This window comes from Centropristis striata, chromosome 20, assembly GCF_030273125.1.
Source record: "Centropristis striata isolate RG_2023a ecotype Rhode Island chromosome 20, C.striata_1.0, whole genome shotgun sequence".
Lineage (NCBI taxonomy): Eukaryota > Metazoa > Chordata > Actinopteri > Perciformes > Serranidae > Centropristis > Centropristis striata.
The window spans coordinates 678,327-698,997 of NC_081536.1; the positions used below are offsets into that span (position 1 = coordinate 678,327).

A 20,671-nucleotide genomic window follows, 5' to 3' on the forward strand; every position below is an offset into this window, starting at 1 on the left:
TCAAACAAAGCTGAATATTTTAAAAGTCTTCATTAAAATTGCAAAGATGAATAATATCAAGAATCTCTAAAAGATGAGGAACATTTTCAAGTTTGAATAGTGAATTTATGAATCATTAAATAGTAGATAAAAGTGCATCAACTTATTATTATTTTGTATTACTAGGCAAGCAATAAAAGGGTTCAAACATGGACAAAAATGTCTTATTATATAAGCATTTGTTTTTTTATTTTAACAGAATATGATTTTTCCATTGCATGAATAGAAGCATAAATACCAGTGGTGGAAAGTAACTAAGTACACTTACTCAAGTACTGTACTTAAGTACAATTTTGAGGTACTTGTACTTTACTTGAGTATTTCCATTTAATGTAACTTTATACTTCTACTCCACTACATTTTTAGAGGCAAATATTGTAGATTTGACTCCACTCCATTTAGCTGACAGCTTTAGTTACTTTTCAGGTTGAGATTTAACATAAAATATATGATTAATTTAGTGATTAGACTAAAATAAATAAATAATAATAATAATAATAACAGTATAACAGTAATTAAATGAGCTCTGTCTTTACAATATAATAAAACACTGCTTACAAAAATGCATCAATACAAATAATGTAATAGTATATTAGAATATATAAAACAATTAGAGTGTGTCCATTCTGCATAACGGGTACTTTTACTTTTAATACTTTCAGTGCATTATCTGATACTTTTGTACTTTTACTTCAGTAAGTTTTGAATGCAGGACTTTTACTGTAGTGGAGTCATTTCACAGTGTGTATTAGTACTTTTACACAAGTAAAGGATCTGAATATTTCTTCCACCACTGAATTTGAGTCAAATTTGAACATTTTGTCCATCCGCTTAAATGGGAAATGTTGAATATTTCGGAAAGTTTGCAGAGTATGAATGAGAAAAAGTAGTAGCGTCTGTGTCCTGATTGAGAAGAACATTTAGATGTTTGAATAAAGTTTGTATGTTAAATAATGTAGAAGAAGTTGAGTGCCAAATAAGGTACGGAATAATAAAGAAAATATGGAATAAAGAATTCCTGAAGTAGAAGAACACAGGTGTGAACCAAAGTTATTATAGTTAACGAAAACTACCGAAATAACGAAAACTAGAATTGAAAAAAACATTTTCGTTAACTGAAATAAAAATAAAAACAAGAGTTTTTTTTAAAAAACGATAACTAACTGAAACTGTATTTTGTGGTTACAAAACTAACTAAAACTAACTAAAATTATAGTGAAAATGTCCTTAGTTTTCATCTTTGTCAACTTTTTTCATTCATAATTCAGTGTTTCTATTTGAACATGTAACACATGGTGAATATGTTTACTGAGACTGGGATGTTTACACTAGAACCAAAATACAAAACAGTTAATAACCTTATTGGGGCTGAGATGATAAACCAAAGGAAATAAAGGCAAAATTTATTATGACCTCTTTGAATCTGGCACCAACACATAGCCCATTACAAAAAAACTAAAACTAACACTAAAACTAATAAAAACTAAACTAAAACTGGCAAACTCACTCTAAAAACTAACTAAAACTAACTGAATTTGAAAACAAAAATTCACAACAAAATTAAAACTAAAACTAATGAAAAATCCAAAACTATTCTAACCTTGGTGTGAATATGTGTTTCCATAGCCCCTATAATAATAATAAATAATGCTATAATGATGTGTTGCTGTTGTTCCTACCAGGACTGGCTGGAGGCTGAGGAGCTGGAGGCAGCATGGGGAGCTCCCTGGTTGCTCTGCTGCCACCGTGAATTAAAGGATCTGAGGAGATCACAGTAAGTACTATCATTATCATTATTAACATTATTATACTCCTACAGTAGTCATGTGCAGCCCACTGCTCCTTGCATGGTGTGTTCACTTGTGTGTGTAAGAAAAAAAGGTTTAAATGCAGAGGTTGAATTTCCCCATTGTGGGATTAATACGGATAAATCTTAAATCTTAGTTGTGTTCCTTGCAGCAGTAGTGTTATTATTATTATTATTATTATTATTATTATTATTAGTTTATTTAAAAGGGAACAGTGCAATTTCATAAAACACATGATTACATATGGTTAAAAAAGAGTTAGCCAGAAGGCTAGTTTTCATCTGTAGTCGATGATGTAAAAAAAGCAGAGAATTATGAAACAAAAAACGAACAAACAAAATAAAATAAAATAAAATAAAATAAAATAAAATAAAATAAAATAAAATGAAATAACATAAAATAAAATAAAATAAAATAAAATAAAATAAAATAAAATAAAATAAAATAAAATAAAATAAAACAAAACAAAACAAAACAAAACTTTTCACTACAGGGTTCGTACGGCTGCTTGAAGTCCTTGAAAATGCTTGAATTTAAATGTTGTATTTTTAAGGTTTAAAAAGTGCTTCAAGGATTTTGGATAAAGTGCTTGTAAATACTTGAAATTCTTCCTGTATTTCTCTTTAATCTGACTATATCCATCTATAGACTATAGATCAGGGGTTCCCAAAGTGTGGTGCGTGGACCCCTGGGGGTGCGCGAGATGAAAAATGTAATGGCGATCTGATAATTACACAATTACATTTTTTTTCCCCACACAATAAAGACATGTAAATAAACATTTCCTTTGTAAAATCTAAAATCAAAAACTGTAATATTAACTAATTAATGAATGCAGGCTATTCAAAATGCACTTCATCTTAAAATAAAGCGTCTTCCATTTTTCCAGCCTGTGTTATGATGATGGAGTTGTTTTTTTAGCTCCACGCTCATTTAAATTTGCTGCATTTTTTGTTCAACGCGGCTCAAAATATTATAACATTTCCCAACTCATCTGCTCTCTGCCTCTGATCCTGAGCCTTCATCATCCTCTTTGATCTTAAAAGTGGAAGCTTGAGCATAACTTTGTTGCTTTATATTGAAACTGTGTTTCAGGTTAATTCAAATGCAAAAGCTCATTGTTGTGATCGTGATTATTTTATTATGTGTGTTCCGGTAATTTGAGCATGATTAAACATGCCGCCTTTAATATGGTGATAAAAAACTTATTGCATTTTGTTTTTTTTGAAGGTGTGGAGGATTGGGGGTGCGTCAACCCGGTTGGGACGTAGAAGGAGGGCACGGCTGAAAAAGTTTGGGAACCGCTGCTATAGATAATCACATGTTCAATGTAAAAATAATGAGTATCTATCTAAAAGCGTAACACCATCTCTGTTGGTTTGGTTCAGTGAAATCTCCCCTTTTAGTCTGTAAGAACTCATCTAAAACATGCAGTTTACAACAGGTGAAGATACTGGGAAAGCTTCAAAATGTACCTTGAAAGTCCTTAAAAAATGATTAAATTTGACCACTGCTAGAGTGTACCAACCCTGTACACCAGAGGTGTCAAACTCTGGCCCGCGGGCCAAATTTGGCCCACAGTATAATTATATTTGGCCCAGAAAGGCAATACCAAATTATTATTATACAGTGCAAATAATACTACAAATCCCAGAATGCTCTGCTGGTGTTCTGGCTTGAACACAGTAGATCAGTGTGGAGCAAACTGAGCAACAATTAAAGTGTCTTTATGCACTTTTTCTTGCTAGTCCAAGGCTTGAATGGCTGCACATTCATTGAAGGATATTATTATTAGTCATTTGGTTTATTATTGTTATTTTATTCTCACATTTATTTTTAGCCTGTGGAAAAAGATTACTGTTAAATTTAAATTTAAAGAAGGCCGCATATAAAATAAAGGGACATAAGATTTTTTATTTGAATTTTATTTAAGAAATGAATGCCATTGATGTGTTTGTTTGTTTTATTTGATATTCAATTTTGCATGTTTGCAATATTAAGTTATATCAAGCTTTGCTTGTTCCATTTCGTTTGAACTTGTTTAGGTCCATTTTTTCAATAAATATCAATGTTGGCCCGCGACTTTGTCCAAGTTTTACATTTTGGCCCACTGTGTATTTGAGTTTGACACCCCTGCTGTACACCATGATGTACCCAGTAGTATTGGTTAGTATTGGTGTTTTTTTTTGTATTCTGATATATATCTTACTGGAAGGTGGATTCTCTGATGGTTCTACATAGTTGTCATCTTCATTACTGCAGTCTGGGTTGATGTAGTCTTCCTACAAAAAAAAACAAGAGAGAGAAAGACAATAGGTTGTGAAAATGGATCAAATAGATTTAGTATCAAATGATAGAACTGGATGGAACCCTCTTATATGTTAGATTTGACACCTTTGGTCACATTTGCAACATTTAAAATTATTTATTGAGCATGATAGTGTTTTGAAAGTTAAAAAAAGATTCAAAATCACATTTTATGTTTGACTAAAGGACTAATAAAGACACAAAATGACCAAAAAACGACACAAAATGACTAAAATAAGACACAAAAAGACAAAAAAAAAAAAAAAGACAATACGTTGTGAAAACAGGGTCAACTGTGCTCTCTGGTAGGCATTAACCAATGCACAGGAAATGTTGAAACCCTCTGAGAGACACATGAATGTTTGTGGAAGTTTCTGCCCAGCAACACACAGCAACAGGCCTGCTGATGCTCTGTAGGTGGAGCAGGTTTTACCTCATCGCTGCCCTGCTGGGGGGGCTCTGGGGGCAGTTGTTTGGAGGCTCTGACGGGGCGGAGGGGCTGTTTGGGCGGCCGGCTGGGTCGGTTACGGCAGTTGTCTGTAAAGGAGAAGCAGAAGCAGAAAACAGGACATCAGCATTTGCATGAAGCTGTTATGAGGCCCTCTGAGGATTGTGGCTTTGGTTCTGGAGGACAGAGATGGCTGTAAAGGAGAAGCTATTGGAGAAATAGAAACTGAGTGTTTGGTTAGAACCGTGTCAACTTTGACAGGATTCATTTATTCGTCATTAAATAGCAGCAGCAGCAGCTTCGCATGCATTTGAAGAGTCCGTCCATCCATTAAAACTGTGAATTATTTCTTGGAAATTGTTGAATATTTCGGGAAAGTTTGAAAGGAAGGAATGAGAAAAGTAGCAGCTCATATGTCCTAATTGAGCAAAAAAAAAAAAAAATTATTAAAATAATAATAATAATAAACTATATATATATATATATATATATATATATATATATATAATAAATTAAATAAAAAAATAAAAATAAATACAAAAAAACGTGCATATCTTGCGTATGCACATATATATACATACATATATATATAAACAAAAAATAAAATAAAATAAACAAAATAAAAAAGTTTACAAAACAAAATGATATAATTAAAATTTTTATGTTGAATAATGTGTAAGGAGTTGAGTTCCAAATTAAAGGTGAGAATCATTCTTCAAGGGAAGAATAATAAAAATATGAAATGAAGAAATAAAGAATTCTTGAAGTAGAAAAACATTGGTCTGTATGGTGAAGGCTTAATCATATTATTATAGAGGTTGACAGCATTTGTTATAGTCAGTACAGTATAGATCCCGTTTGTAAGAAACCTGCCAACTCGAGCATCTATAAAGTTAACGATCATTTTATCGATAAATGGCTATGTTTTTATACATACTCCAGTATGTATCGAATAAAAATTCCACGTGATCAACCAGATTCTTCAGGTCTTAACGTCATTGATTAATTATTCTCCTGCCTAATGCAGTATTATACAGTATTCTACTGGATTGATGTTATACAGTGTCATACTGTGTATTTTGTAATGCAATCTGGGAAATGTATTTATAGAAACTGTAAAGCTGCTGCCAGTTAATTGCTGGAAATTTGTAAATAATTATGGTTAACCCTTAATAGGACTGAAATAGAATTGAAATACTTGCAAATTCCAAATTTCAACCCTAGAGAATATTGGAGGATATTACATACTGCCAGAATGTGTTAAAAAAAACATATGGACCCAGGGGAGGGGGGTAATATTTTGAGAAAAAAAGTGGCAAATCTACGAGAAAAAATGCACAGATTTATGAGATTTAATGTGGTGAATCTATGAGAAAAAAAGTTGCTTTTTCCCCACTTTTTTCACGTAAATCTGCGACTTTTTCGCACAGATTTGACACTTTAAATCTCTTAAATCTACGACATTTTTTCTTGTAAATTTGCCACTTTAATCTAGTAAATTTGCAACTTTTTCTCTCGAAATACTACTATTATTATTTGTATTTGTATTTATTTTTTCATACTTGGCCCTTATATGCCGTCATAGTCAAGTTCTCCTACAAGTCACTGAAGAATAACTCTGTTTGTACGAGTGTTTCTTCCAGATTTTTTTTCTAAATTTTTCATTTTTACATTAGAGGTCAAGGTCAATAAAGTTAATATTATTATTATTATTATTATCATACTGATTGGTCAGATGTCATGGTGTCTGTGACGAAGCCTGATCTTTGCTGATTAGCTGGAAGAAATCCATGTGGTTCTACCACCAAACGAAGAAAAGAGAGACACGGGGACCCCATTTAGATGTCCTCTGAAGTTACCAAATACAGTTCTTTGCCCGATAAAGGGTTAAAATCACACTGAAACGTTTTACAGCAGGGGTCTCAAACTCAAATTCAAAAACTGAATTACTTAAAAAAGACACAAAATTACAAAAAAAGACACCAAATGACTGAAAAAACACTAAATTACTTAAAAAAGACACAAAATTACAAAAAAGACACAAAATGACGAAAGAATACACAGAATTACCAAAAAAGACACTAAATTATTAAAAAAAGACACAAAATGACCAAAAAAAGACACAAAATTACCCCAAAAGACACAAAGTTGCTTAAAAAAGACACAAAATGACCAAAGAAATACACAAAATTACCAAAAAAAGTAATTAAAGGGACCTTCCACACACAACACGGTAAAGTGCCATTCATATAAAGCGAGCATGAGACCCCTGTTTTACAGTGTATGACTGTAGAAACCAATACTGTTCAGATTTCACTGCAAATTTACATCTTAGGTTTACAGTGTGAATTTTGACTTATTTGACTCATCTTCATGAGAACTAAAACTAAAAATGAAGCATGATTTATGGAGAAACGTTGCAGATGTGAGGGGTTGTTGGTGTGAGATGAGTGGCTGACCCAGGTACTCCCCCCGGGGGAAGGAGGTGGAGGGGGTGGAGGAGAAGACTCCTCTGGGAGGAGGCTCGTAGCTGTCGTCCTGCTCCTCTCGGGGCTCGTACATCTCATTATCCTGACAACAAACAACACGTTTAGCATGTTTCAAACAAATATCACACACAAACAAGACCTGACATTACTCCAAATCCAACTTACATAATCAGGTTCAGATGATTCATCATCTTCTCTGTTATCTGTAAACACAGATTTAAAGGATTTCATTAACTCTGGAGTGTCCAAAAGCTCCAAATAATCCAGACTTCTTCATCATCCAGACTAGAAAACAAAGCAGCGTGGAGCCCTACTACTAAAATTTACATTTTATGTTGGACTAAAGGACTAAAAAAGACTCAAAATGACCAAAAAGGACACAAAATGACCCAAAAAAGACACAAAATGACCTAAAAAGACACAAAATGACCCAAAAAAGACACAAAATGACCTAAAAAAAAGACACAAAATGACTTAAAAAGGACACAAAAGGAGAAGACAGAATGGCCAAAAAAACCCCCACAGAAGACACAAAATGACAAAAAAGACACAAAATCACAAGAAAAAGACACAAAATGACCTAAAAAGACACAAAATTACTTAAAAAAAAGACACAAAATGACTTAAAAAAAGACACAAAATGACCAAAAAGACACACAAAAAGACACAAAATGACTAGAAATGACTCCGAGTCTCCAGAAGCTCCAAATAATCAGACTTGTTGCCTCCATCAGAGTATAAAACAAAGCAGCGTGGAGCCCTACTGTACATTTACCTCTAAAGTTCTGGCTGTAAACTCCATGAGGCCAGTTTCAGTTTGATGATGATATACCAAGTAAAACTGGAGACAAGCTCAAATAGATTTAGTATCAAATGATAGAACTGGATGGAACCCTCTTATATGGTAGATTTGACACCTTTGCTCACATTTGACACATTTAACATTCTTTATTGAGCACGATAGTGTTTTGAAAGTAAAAAAAAGATTCAAAATCACTTTTTATGTTGGACTAAAGGACTAAAAAAGACACAAAATGACAAAAAAACGACACAAAATGACTAAAATAAGACACAAAATGACCAAAAAAACCACACAGAAGACATAAAATGACAAATAAAGACACAAAATGACCAAAAAAGACACAAAATGACCAAAAAAAGAAACAAAAAAGACACAAAATGACAAAAAAAAGACACAAAATGACCAATAAAAGACACAAAATGACTTACAAAGACACAAAATGACCAAAAAAGACACATAAAAGACACAAATGACTAAAAAAGACACAAAATGACCAAAAAAAACACACAGAAGACATAAAATGACAAATAAAGACACAAAATGACCAAAAAAGACACAAAATGACCAAAAAAAGAAACAAAAAAGACACAAAATGACAAAAAAAAAGACACAAAATGACCAATAAAAGACACAAAATGACTAAAAAAGACACAAAATGACCAAAAAAGACACATAAAAGACACAAATGACTAAAAAAGACACAAAATGACCAAAAAAAACACACAGAAGACACAAAATGACAAATAAAGACACAAAATGACCAAAAAAGACACAAAAAACACACAAAATGGCAAAAAAAGGACACAAAATGACCAATAAAAGACACAAGATGACTAAAAAAGACACAAAATGACCAAAAAAAACACACAGAAGACACAAAATGACCAAAAAAAACACACAGAAGACACAAAATGACAAATAAAGACACAAAATGACCAAAAAAGACACAAAATTACCAAAAAAAGACACAAAAAAGACACAAAATGACAAAAAAAATACACAAAATGACCAAAAAAAACACACAGAAGACACAAAATGACTAAAAAAGAAACAAAATGACCAGAAAAAAAGACACAAAATAACTGAAAAAAGCACAACAAAATACACAAAATGACCAAAAAAGACAAAAAATGACCAAAAAAGACACATAAAAGACACAAATGACTAAAAAAGACACAAAATGACCAAAAAAACCACACAGAAGACATAAAATGACAAATAAAGACACAAAATGACCAAAAAAGACACAAAATGACCAAAAAAAGACACAAAATTACAAAAAAAATACACAAAATGACCAAAAAAAAGACACAGAAGACACAAAATGACTAAAAAAGAAACAAAATGACCAGAAAAAAAGACACAAAATAACTAAAAAAAAGCACAACAAAATACACAAAATGACCAAAAAAGACAAAAAATGACCAAAAAAACAAAAACAAAACAGCCCCATAGACTCATAGAGTTCAGGAGGGAAATGAACTCTGCTGTATGTTAATCAGATATTGATTTAATTCCATGGAGCATAAAAACATTAAAGAGCAGCATTAAAGTCCCCAGCAGGTGTCAGAGTCTATTTTTATCAGAAGCCCAGTGAGTCAGCAGCAGAGCGTGTCTCCTCACCTCCTTAACTATTAGATCATCTGCTAACAACTGGCTTCATTACTGTTTATTTATTGAACAGAAGCTTTTACATCATCTACCACAAAAACAACATCTGGAAATAAGAAGCAGTGGTAAATCTGTAAATCTGCATGTAGCCACAACACTGAAAAAAAAAGGTTTGGTGCACTAATCAATACTTTGACACAAATCTTTTCTGAGTCGTATTTTGACCTTTTGACCGTAAATCTGAGAAAATTTTATACAGTTTTAAGTAAAATGCATCTTTAATTTAGAATTTAGAATTTAAAATGTGACGTTAGTGCAGCACATGAGTCTATGGGCCACCATGATGCAATATGGCACAGCCCTATTTTGAATGCAGGACTTTTACTTGTATTGGAGTAATTTCACAGTGTGGTATTAGTACTTTTACTGCAGTAAGGGATCTGAATACTTCTTCCTCCACTGATGAGAGGGGAGGTAACTGAGGTTTCTGTCAGAAACACAGTAGGGTTGGGCAATATACTGATATTATGTTGATATTGTAATATGAGATTAGATTTGGTCTTGGATATCGTAATATTGTGTTGATTTAAATTTCTGTCTTACTAAACGGTTTCCTTTGTTTCATTTGCATTTACCCACTGAGTCATTACATCCACATTACTGATGTTATCAAAAGTCTCATTCTGTAAAAAAAAAATGTAAAAAGCACCAAAAAAAGAGTCAATATTGTCTCAATATCAATATGGAGGTATTTGGTAAAAAATACTGTGATTTTTGATTATCAGTGTTTGTTTAAATGGAGAAGAGAAGTCAAATAAAAGGATTAATGAATAAATGATCCAGAATGGATCCTCTGGTTCAGATTATGTACTGTAGTACAGTATCTTTGTATTTTTACTTTGTCTACTGTATTTACAATGTAATGATCAGTGGGTAGTAAAATACTGTGTGAACAACAACAACAACAACAACAACAACAACAACAACAACAACAACAACAACAACAACAACATGTTGTAGCCTAAACTCTCTAAGCTCTCCTTTCACACTTTTTAAAGGTAAAATGTTTTTTTTCAACTTTCAACTAATTTGTAAAAGCCCTAGAAAACTAATTTAAATTCAAATGAACATGTTATTATGTGAACCAACCAGTGTGACAGACAACCCTGTTCTCCCTTATTCCTAATCAATAAATAAATAGGGACTTCAGTGCAAAGTAAACACAACAGTTTCAAGTGGTACTTGATACTTGAGTATTTCCATTTTACGTAACTTTATACTTCTACTTCACTATATTTTGAGGCAAATATTGATCTTTTTACTCCACTACATTTAGCTGACAGCTTTAGTTACTTTTGACATGAAAATCAAGATAAATGATTAGAGAGAAAGTGATAAGATGTCATTTATTTTTAATTAACGGGATACAAAGTAGTTAAAATGAGCCCTATCTTGAGGAAATTAAAATGCTGCTTACATAAATGCATCAATACAAATAATAATAATATATTTAGAATATATAAAACAGTCTGAGTGGGTCCATTCTGCATAACGAGTACTTTTACTTTTGATACTTTAAGTACATTTTGATGCTGATACTTTTGTACTTTTACTTCAGTAAGTTTTGAATGCAGGACTTTTACTGTAGTGGAGTAATTTCACAGTGTGTATTAGTACTTTTACTGCAGTAAAGGATCTGAATACTTTTTCCACCACTGAAGGAAACAAGAACTTCAAGTCAAAAACCAGCAGCATAAATAGAAAATTATTATTAATTATTATTGCATCCCTGGAATTTCAGGATTTTTTTGCTTGCTTGTTGTTTTTTTACTAAATTAATTAATCAATGCAAAGATACAGAAAGCATAAATTAAAGCTGCATTTCTGATGTTGTATTTAGTCGTTAGAGTAAAAAGTAATTACTTTTACTTCAGTAAGTTTTGAATGCAGGACTTTTACTGTAGTGGAGTCATTTCACAGTGTGTATTAGTACTTTTACTGCAGTAAAGGATCTGAATACTTCTTCCACCTCTGGTTTTAGAATAACAAGTCATTGTGCCTCAGTCTTCTTTAACCCGTGACAGTGACTCAGTTCTTACCTCTGTAATCTCTCGCCGGGACTTTTGGAAGTGGTTTGCTCTTCAGTCTGTCACATAGAGAGAGAAAGAATGACTTAACAGTGATTTAAGAACACTTCCTCTTACTATAAATACAATATGTAGATTATTACAGTGAAATTGTTTGAGTAATGATACTAGTTGGACTACTTGGAGTATTATAACAAGAGAAAATGACATTTTCATATATACTTTCCAGCAGACACCTGAGCTTTAAAGCTGTTAAAAGGGTCCATAAAGCAGTTAGCAGACTGCTGCTATATTATATATTATATATATTATTATACCAGACAGGATTAGAATAAATGGGTTATATTATAGAACCATTATAGTAACTTTCCCTGTGCGCCTTGAGGGGACTCGTTTCAGGAAAGGAAATTGAAACAACCATCTGTTTGAGTTATTTTTGGCGTGTGGGTCTCTCATTCCAACCGTTGTGAAAGAGGAATTGACATAATCCAGTGATGCATATATATATATATATATATATATATATATATATATATATATATACACCACGAGGAGGATTTAAAGCCTTCTTAGACATCTGTCTCCTATTCAACAACACACACACTGATATATCACATTATTTTAGCTTGTAGTACTTAAAAAAAGTGCAGTAAAGATGTTGGATTTGTAGAAACTGACCTTCTGAGTTTATTCAGCAAGCTGCCGTCGTTTTTCTTGATGTCTTGAACGATCTTCTGAAGCTGCCTGGAAAGCATAATTTGGCTTAGTTATGCAGAAACAAAAGAAAATGAATATTGCGGAATTATGACTTGAACTAAAGTGTGACAAAGGCACTTTGGTAAGAGCAGCTGCAGCGCTCATGGCAATGAGTCATCTCGCGTTTTTCTCTTGAGTTCTGTATTTACCAGAGGTGGAAGAAGTATTTAGACCTCTTACTGCAGTAAAAGTACTAATACCACACTGTGGAATTACTCTGCTACAAGTAAACTAAGTACAAGAACTAAAGTACTGCATTCAAGACTGACTGAAGTAAAAGTACAAAAGTATCAGCATCAAGCAAATTTTGATACTGAAAGTATACTGAAAAGTATCAAAAGTTGCAGAATGGACCCACTCACATTGTTTCATTTATTCCAGATATATTATTTAATTATTATTATTGATGCATTTATGTTAGCAGCATTTATTTTCTCAAGGTAGGGCTCATTTTAACTACTTAATAAACTGTTATCAGGTTTAATGTTTTTGTTTTTTAATGTCTAATCACTTTAAATTTATCATGTTTATATGTTAAATAGTACACAGTATTTGCCTCAAAATGTAGTTAAGTTGAAGTATAAAGTATAAAGTATAAAGTTACATTAAATGGAAGTACTCAAGTAAAGTACAAGTACCTCAAAGTAACTTGAGTAAATGTACTTATTTACTTTCCACCACTGGAATGTACGCTTCTATTCATGTGATGGAAAAAGCATCTATTGGTATAATAATAGACATTTTTTGGCCCATATTTGAACCCTTTTGCTTCTTGCGGAGTAACACCAGAATGTTACTGACATTAGACCAGGGGTCTCAAACTCAAATTACCTGGGGGACACTGGAGGCAGTGTCAAAATAAAAAAAGACACAAAATTACTTAAAAAAAGACACAAAATGACAGGAAATGAAACTAAATTACTTGAAAAAGACACAAAATTATCAAAAAAAAGACACAAAATGACCAAAAATAGTAATTAAAGGGACCTTCCACACACAACAAGGTAAAACTCAAACTCAAATTACCTGGGGGCCGCTGGAGGCAGTATAAAAATAAAATAAAAAAGACACAAAATGACAGGAAAAAAACTAAATTACTTAAAAAAGACACGAAATGACCAAAAAAGACACAAAATTACTTTAAAAAAAGACACAAAATTACTTTAAAAAAAGACACCAAAGACCACGAAAAAAACACTAAACTACTTAAAAAAGACACAAAATTACAAAAAAGACACAAAATAACCAAAGAATACACAGAATTACCAAAAAAGACACAAAATTATTTTAAAAAGACACAAAATAACCCAAAAAAGACACAAAATGACCAAAAAAGACACAAAATTACAGAAAAAAGACCAAAATTATTAAAAAAAGACACAAAATAACCCAAAAAAGACACAAAATTACAGGAAAAAGACCAAAATTATTAAAAAAAAAGACACAAAATCACCCAAAAAGTAAACTTTCATATCAAGGGTGGGGGCCACAAAATATCACCACGAGGGCCACAATTGGCCCGCGGGCCGCGAGTTTGAGACCCATGTTTTAGATGTAATAAGTCGTGGTTAACTTTTGGTCCAAAGCACCAAACAAACATTTAAAATCTTGATATAGTTTCATCGTCCACTGCAGCAAAATATGAAATAAAAGATAACTTCTTACCGAATCTTTGCTGTAGCCGGAGCAGCCAGTTTACCCAAAGTATCCAGATTCATGTTTAACATTTTCAGCCTCCGTCCTCTCTGCATTCAGTGTGTGTGTGTGTGTGTGTGTGTGTGTGTCGGTTGTCAACATAAATGTAAATGAACACGATGTTTGGCTACCAGAGTCAAGTCTGTGTCAGCGAGGGGAGGAGTCACTCTACCAACCTGCAGGAAGAATCACTTCTCTTTTCCACTCCTCTCTCTCTCTCACACACACACACACACACACACACACACGCACACACACACACACACACACACACGCACACAAACACACACACACACACACAAACACACACATATGTGCGCACATTCTGACCAACATGTTTCATTGACCAACCTGTTGCATCACATTTTTCCTGTCTTTAACATAACTTCCATCAAGACATTGTCATTTCAAATGCTGCTAATACCTACAGTCCAAAAAATATATTTATATTAGACCAGTGGTTCTCAACCTTGGGGTTGGGACCCCAATTGGGGTCGCGAGATGATTTCTGGGGGTCGCCAAATCATTTTGGAAGTCAGCTCTGTCTCCACTGTGTTAAAGTGTTCATGTGTTAATGTGTTTTAGTCTTTTTGGTCACTTAATGGCCTTTTGTTATTTTGTCATTTTATGTCTTTTTTTAAAATCATTTTGTGTCTTTTTTAGTCATTTTGTGTCTTTTTTTGATAATTTTGTGGTCAATTTGTGTCTTTTTTTGGTCATTTTGTTTCCTTTTTTTGGTCATTTTCTGTCTTTTTTTTTTGTCATTTTGTGTCTTTTTGGTAAATTTGTTTCTTTTTTGGGTCATTTTGTGTGTTTTTTGGGTCATTTTGTGGTCAATTTGTGTCTTTTTTAGTGATTTTGTGTCTTTTTTTGATAATTTTGGGTCATTTTGTGTCTTTTTTGGGTCATTTTGTGGTCAATTTGTGTCTTTTTTAGTCATTTTGTGTCTTTTTTGGGTCATTTTGTGGTCAATTTGTGTCTTTTTTGGTCATTTTGTTTCTTTTTTGGGTGATCTGAACTGTGTGTGTGAGATTGTGTTCAGTGAGTGGGGGTCACGGACAACATGCATGTTAAATTGGGGGTCGCGACTCAAAAAGGTTGAGAACTACTGTATTAGACCACCCTTGTTTTCTTTTTTTTTTTAGAGATATAATATAATGTTGGGTCTGGCAATGCCAGGCCTCCTTTTTCTCTGTGAGAGCACATTTTACTGAGTTTAATCCTGGGTCTTTTCTCACCCTTGTTTTCTTCAATTTCTTGTTCATTTTAAGGCCTGGTACAACTAAAGCTACATTTGTTTGTACATATATACCAAAATCGCTCATAAGAGTTTAATTAAAGAGCTGATATTTAGACATTTTCCATGTTTTTTTTGATAATAACCAAAATCATTATCAAGAAAACCATAAAAAATGGCTGGAAATCAGTTATTAAATGGTACCAGGCATTACAATTAGCAAGAAACTGAAGAAAAAGGGCAGTTTAATAATTATTTTCTATGACTGTATACAATGTAGACAGAGTCAGAAGTTGGTGGTCCCTTAATGACTTTTTTTTGTAATTTTGTGTCTTTTTTTTAAGTAATTTAATGTTTTTTCAGTCATTTGATGTCTTTTTTGTAATTTTGTGGGTTTTTTGGTCATTTTGTGTCTTTTTTCTGTCATTTTGTGTCTTTTTTTTAGTAATTTTGGTCATTTTGATACTGCCTCCAGCGGCTCCAGGTAATTTGAGTTTGAGACCCCTGTTTTTTATTTCTTTTATCCTTGGTCTATGACAGTACAACATTTGACATTGTGAGACAGTTTTATACACATTACCTGTAGCATCAGTAGCATAGTAATACAAGTGTAAATAGAAACATTAGTTTAAAGGGACCAAAAAAATACACAAAATGACCAAAAAAAGTAATTAAAGGGACCTTCCACACACAACACGGTAAAACTAAAACTCAAATTACCTGGGGGCCGCTGGAGGCAGTATCAAAATAAAAATGAAAAAGACACAAAATTACTAAAAAAAAGACACAAAATTACCACAAAAAGACACAAAATGACAGGAAAAAAACAAAATTACTTAAAAAAGACACAAAATTACTTAAAAAAAGACACAAAATTACCAAAAAAGACACAAAATTACTTTAAAAAAGACACAAAATTACAAAAAAGACACAAAATGACCAAAGAATACACAGAATTACCAAAAAAAGACACAAAATTATTTAAAAAAAGACACAAAATAACCCAAAAAAGACACAAAATGACCAAAAAAAGACACAAAATAACCCAAAAAAGACACAAAATTACTTTAAAAGACACAAAATTACAAAAAAGACACAAAATGACCAAGGAATACACAGAATTACCAAAAAAGACACAAAATTATTTAAAAAAAGACACAAAATAACCCAAAAAAGACACAAAATGACCAAAAAAAGACACAAAATAACCCAAAAAAGACACAAAATTACTTTAAAAGACACAAAATAACCCAAAAAAGACACAAAATGACCAAAGAATACACAGAATTACCAAAAAAGACACAAAATGATTTAAAAAAAAGACACAAAATAACCCAAAAAAGACACAAAATGACCAAAAAAGACACAAAATTACAGAAAAAAGAAAAAAATATCAATAACGACATAGCTAGGAAGAATGCCCATACATTATATTATATAATATTATTGGAAACATTGTAAGGAGGGTGTTCAGTGTTGATGCCACAGGCTCCAGGCTGAGTAATCTGAGTCCAGAGGAGGTCCTGGTGCCTTATTTTTGTTTCTGTTGTTCATCCTGTTGACTATGAGTTCATTGAGGCGGTGTTAATCATGGCGTTGGCCCGCTCCTTCAGCTCCGGGCCTTTAGGTGTTTTCCAGTGTTTTAGTCTTGTCCTTGCAGCTGTTGTGATGCCCGTCATGATTACAGCAGATTCTCCATTTGTCATGCTGAGAGCCTGAGTTCTGTCCCCTAACAGGGACAGTCTGGGACATAGTATGGCGTCATATTTGAGTCAAAAGTGGCGTGAGCGAACACATCTGCACGCAAATTTATTTCGTACCTCAGGTGAACGTATTTCACAACTTGAAGACGTCATGATGGGCGGGGACAGACCTGAAGTTTATTTATAGACAGTCTATGAAACAAACAGAGATCGCTAAGCTAACACCTCCTGCAGCAGCAGCACATACACACTGTACTGCTACAGAGCTAACTGTTAGCCTGTTAGCACATAACACTGTACTGCTACAGAGCTAACTGTTAGCCTGTTAGCACATACACACTGTACTGCTACAGAGCTAACTGTTAGCCTGTTAGCACATACACACTGTAATGCTACAGAGCTAACTGTTAGCCTGTTAGCACATACACACTGTACTGCTACAGAGCTAACTGTTAGCCTGTTAGCACATACACACTGTACTGCTACAGAGCTAACTGTTAGCCTGTTAGCACATACACACTGTACTGCTACAGAGCTAACTGTTAGCCTGTTAGCACATACACACTGTACTGCTACAGAGCTAACTGTTAGCCTGTTAGCACATACACACTGTACTGCTACAGAGCTAACTGTTAGCCTGTTAGCACATACACACTGTACTGCTACAGAGCTAACTGTTAGCCTGTTAGCACATACACACTGTACTGCTACAGAGCTAACTGTTAGCCTGTTAGCACATACACACTGTACTGCTACAGAGCTAACTGCTAGCCTGTTAGCACATACACACTGTACTGCTACAGAGCTAACTGCTAGCCTGTTAGCACATACACACTGTACTGCTACAGAGCTAACTGCTAGCCTGTTAGCACATACACACTGTACTGCTACAGAGCTAACTGTTAGCCTGTTAGCACATACACACTGTACTGCTACAGAGCTAACTGTCTAATTTCCATGGCTGTATATATATAAACATTAAATGAATGAGGTCACTTCTAGTAAATGAGGGCATGTTGTGGAACAGCTTGTTCACTTTCCATCATTTCAAACACAAATGTCAGTAGACGCTCTAATGTCCCAGAGCGGCTGCAGCCTACACAACTTTCCAACAGAATAGAGAGTGGAGGTCTCTCTCCCCACTCTGTCTGGCCAGGCGGCAACCTCCTGGTCTGAGCAGGGAGGAGAACCAGGAAGTGACTTTAGCTGCATTCTACCAAAAATTTGGCTGCAAAAAAAATACTGTCCATTCATTTCAGTGCAAAATGAGAAAACTTCTCACTTGATTTATTACCTCAGAAAAGAACACTATAGTCTCAGTTGATAGTAAAAAATCTTCTTCAAGACAATTTGATGTCAATAGTTCTAATAATGGCCCCATTTAGAAGAAAATAGAAGATAAAGAATCGTATGATTTGGGGCGGGGCTACCTTTGATTGACAGGTCACCAACAATGCTTTAAGTAATTTAATGTTTTGTCATTTGATGTCTTTTTTTGCAATTTTGTGTCTTTTTTTGGTCATTTTGTGTCTTTTTCTGTCATTTTGTGTCTTTTTTTTGTAATTTTGTGTCTTTCTTTTTGGTCATTTTGATACTGCCTCCAGCGGCCCTCAGGTAATTTGAGTTTGAGACCCCTGCTGTATATAGTCATAGACATAATGATTTTGGTTATTATCAAAAAAACCATGTAAAATGTCTAGATATCAGCTCGGTAGGACGTATCGCGTGGGAGCATCACGTTATTCCCACCAGCTCCTCTTCCCCGACTGATTTTACTCACCTAGCAGCTGGCTAGCTTGGTAGCTTGCTAATTTCATCATGCTTTCATGCTACAACGGCCACAGAACACGAGCCAAACAGAACAGTCCCTTCCCTCCAGTCAGTGAGGTGGGTGGTTTCCCCTTTTTTAGGCTGATAAATTCATCCAAAAATGCTCTATAACAGGGATGGGCAACTTAAATGCTGCAGGGGGCCACAATTTATCATGTTCACTACCACAGGGCCACATATAGGAGCAGCAGTTAACCATATATGATGAAACTGCAATTTTAAATATGTTTACAGTGCAGTAACTTAACATATTTCATGCTCAAATGCATGTTTAACAGTATAAATAGGAATACAAAAGGTTTGAAGCTAATAAAAAATAACCACTTACTGTGATTTTTTTTTTTTTTAGTGCAAGAACAGCAGACCAACATTAATTACAAGAAGTAATTTTGTGCATTTTTACACTGAACTTTTAAGATTTCATGCTCAAATGCATGTAGTTGTACTGAGGGCCACTTCAAGTGAGGGTGAGGGCCGTATGTGGCCCCCGGGCCTCCAGTTGACCATCCCTGGTCTATAACAACTGAACCTGGTGTGAGTCTATGGTTGTATCGCCCTGTTAGCACGGTCAGCACTGCAGCGTGAGCCTTCTAGTGTTTATATATATATCTATGTTCAGAACCCTATGGGTGACGTCATGGAGACTACGTCCATATTTTATACAGTCTATGCTCTAATCCAGCTGTTCTCAACCTTGGGGTCGGGACCCCAATTGGGGTCGCGAGATGATTTCTGGGGGTCGCCAAATCATTTTGGAAGTCAGCTCTGTCTCCACTGTGTTAAAGTGTTCATGTGTTAATGTGTTTTAGTCTTTTTTTGTTCATTTTGTGTCTTTTTAGGTCATTTTGTGTCTTTTTTTGATCATTTTGTGGTCAATTTGTGTCTTTTTTGGTCATTTTGTTTCCTTTTTTTGGTCATTTTGTGTCTTTTTTTTTAGTCATTTTGTGTCGTTTTTGGTCATTTTGTTTACTTTTTTTGGTCATTTTGTTTCTTTTTTTAGTCAATTTGTGTCTTTTTTGGTCATTTTGTTTACTTTTTTTGGTCATTTTGTGTCTTTTTTTTAGTCATTTTGTGTCTTTTTTGGTCATTTTGTGTCTGTTTTGGTCAATTTGTGTCTTTTTTTAGTCATTTTGTGTCTTTTTTGGTCATTTTGTTTCCTTTTTTCGGTCATTTTGTGTCTTTTTTTGGTCATTTTGTGTCTTTTTTTTAGTCATTTTGTGTCTTTTTTGGTCATTTTGTGTCTGTTTTGGTCAATTTGTGTCTTTTTTGGTCATTTTGTGTCTTTTTTTGGTCATTTTGTGTCTTTTTTTGGTCATTTTGTGTCTTTTGTGGTCATTTTGTGTCTTTTATTGGTCATTTTGTTTCCTTTTTTTGGTCATTTTGTTTCTTTTTTGGGTGATCTGAACTGTGTGTGTGAGATTGTGTTCAGTGAGTGGGGGTCACGGACAACATGCATGTTAAATTGGGGGTTGCGACTCAAAAAGCTTGAGAACTACTGGCTTAATCTAGTAAATTTGCTACTTTTTTCTCTAAATATTTTTATTTTTTATTTTGGATATCCGCTGAAGTTACCAAATATGGTTCTTCTCCCGATAAAGGGTTAATGTGGTGTAAAATAAAGTAAAATAAAGCACCTGTAACATTGCATCATGTGTAAAGAAGAGCAGCAGCAGAGTGTTTTTAGTCTTGGTGGGTGTAAGAAGAGTAAGGTGGGTGTATGTTGATTTAACGGCTGTTTTTAGCTTTAACAGGTGTCAGGTAGTGTTTATATGTGGTGGAAAGTTGTGGTGAGTAACCTTCATTGTGTCTTAATAAGTGAGGGGGTGTTTCCTGTGAGACCGGCAGGATGAGAGACTCGT

At 33.8% G+C, this 20,671-nt stretch overlaps 1 protein-coding gene across 1 annotated transcript in view; it reads right to left on the bottom strand.

The window, feature by feature from the left end:
* Positions 1-20,671, bottom strand: part of blnk (B cell linker) — a 53,214-nt gene that overhangs the window by 10,584 nt on the left and 21,959 nt on the right. The window contains exons 4-10 of the mRNA XM_059358883.1: positions 12,270-12,335; positions 11,604-11,650; positions 7,257-7,294; positions 7,062-7,173; positions 4,588-4,691; positions 4,057-4,129; positions 1,719-1,799 (exon numbers count right to left, since the gene is read on the bottom strand). Of these exons, the coding sequence (XP_059214866.1) occupies positions 1,719-1,799; positions 4,057-4,129; positions 4,588-4,691; positions 7,062-7,173; positions 7,257-7,294; positions 11,604-11,650; positions 12,270-12,335 (521 nt within the window). The remainder of the gene's footprint in view (positions 1-1,718; positions 1,800-4,056; positions 4,130-4,587; positions 4,692-7,061; positions 7,174-7,256; positions 7,295-11,603; positions 11,651-12,269; positions 12,336-20,671) is intronic.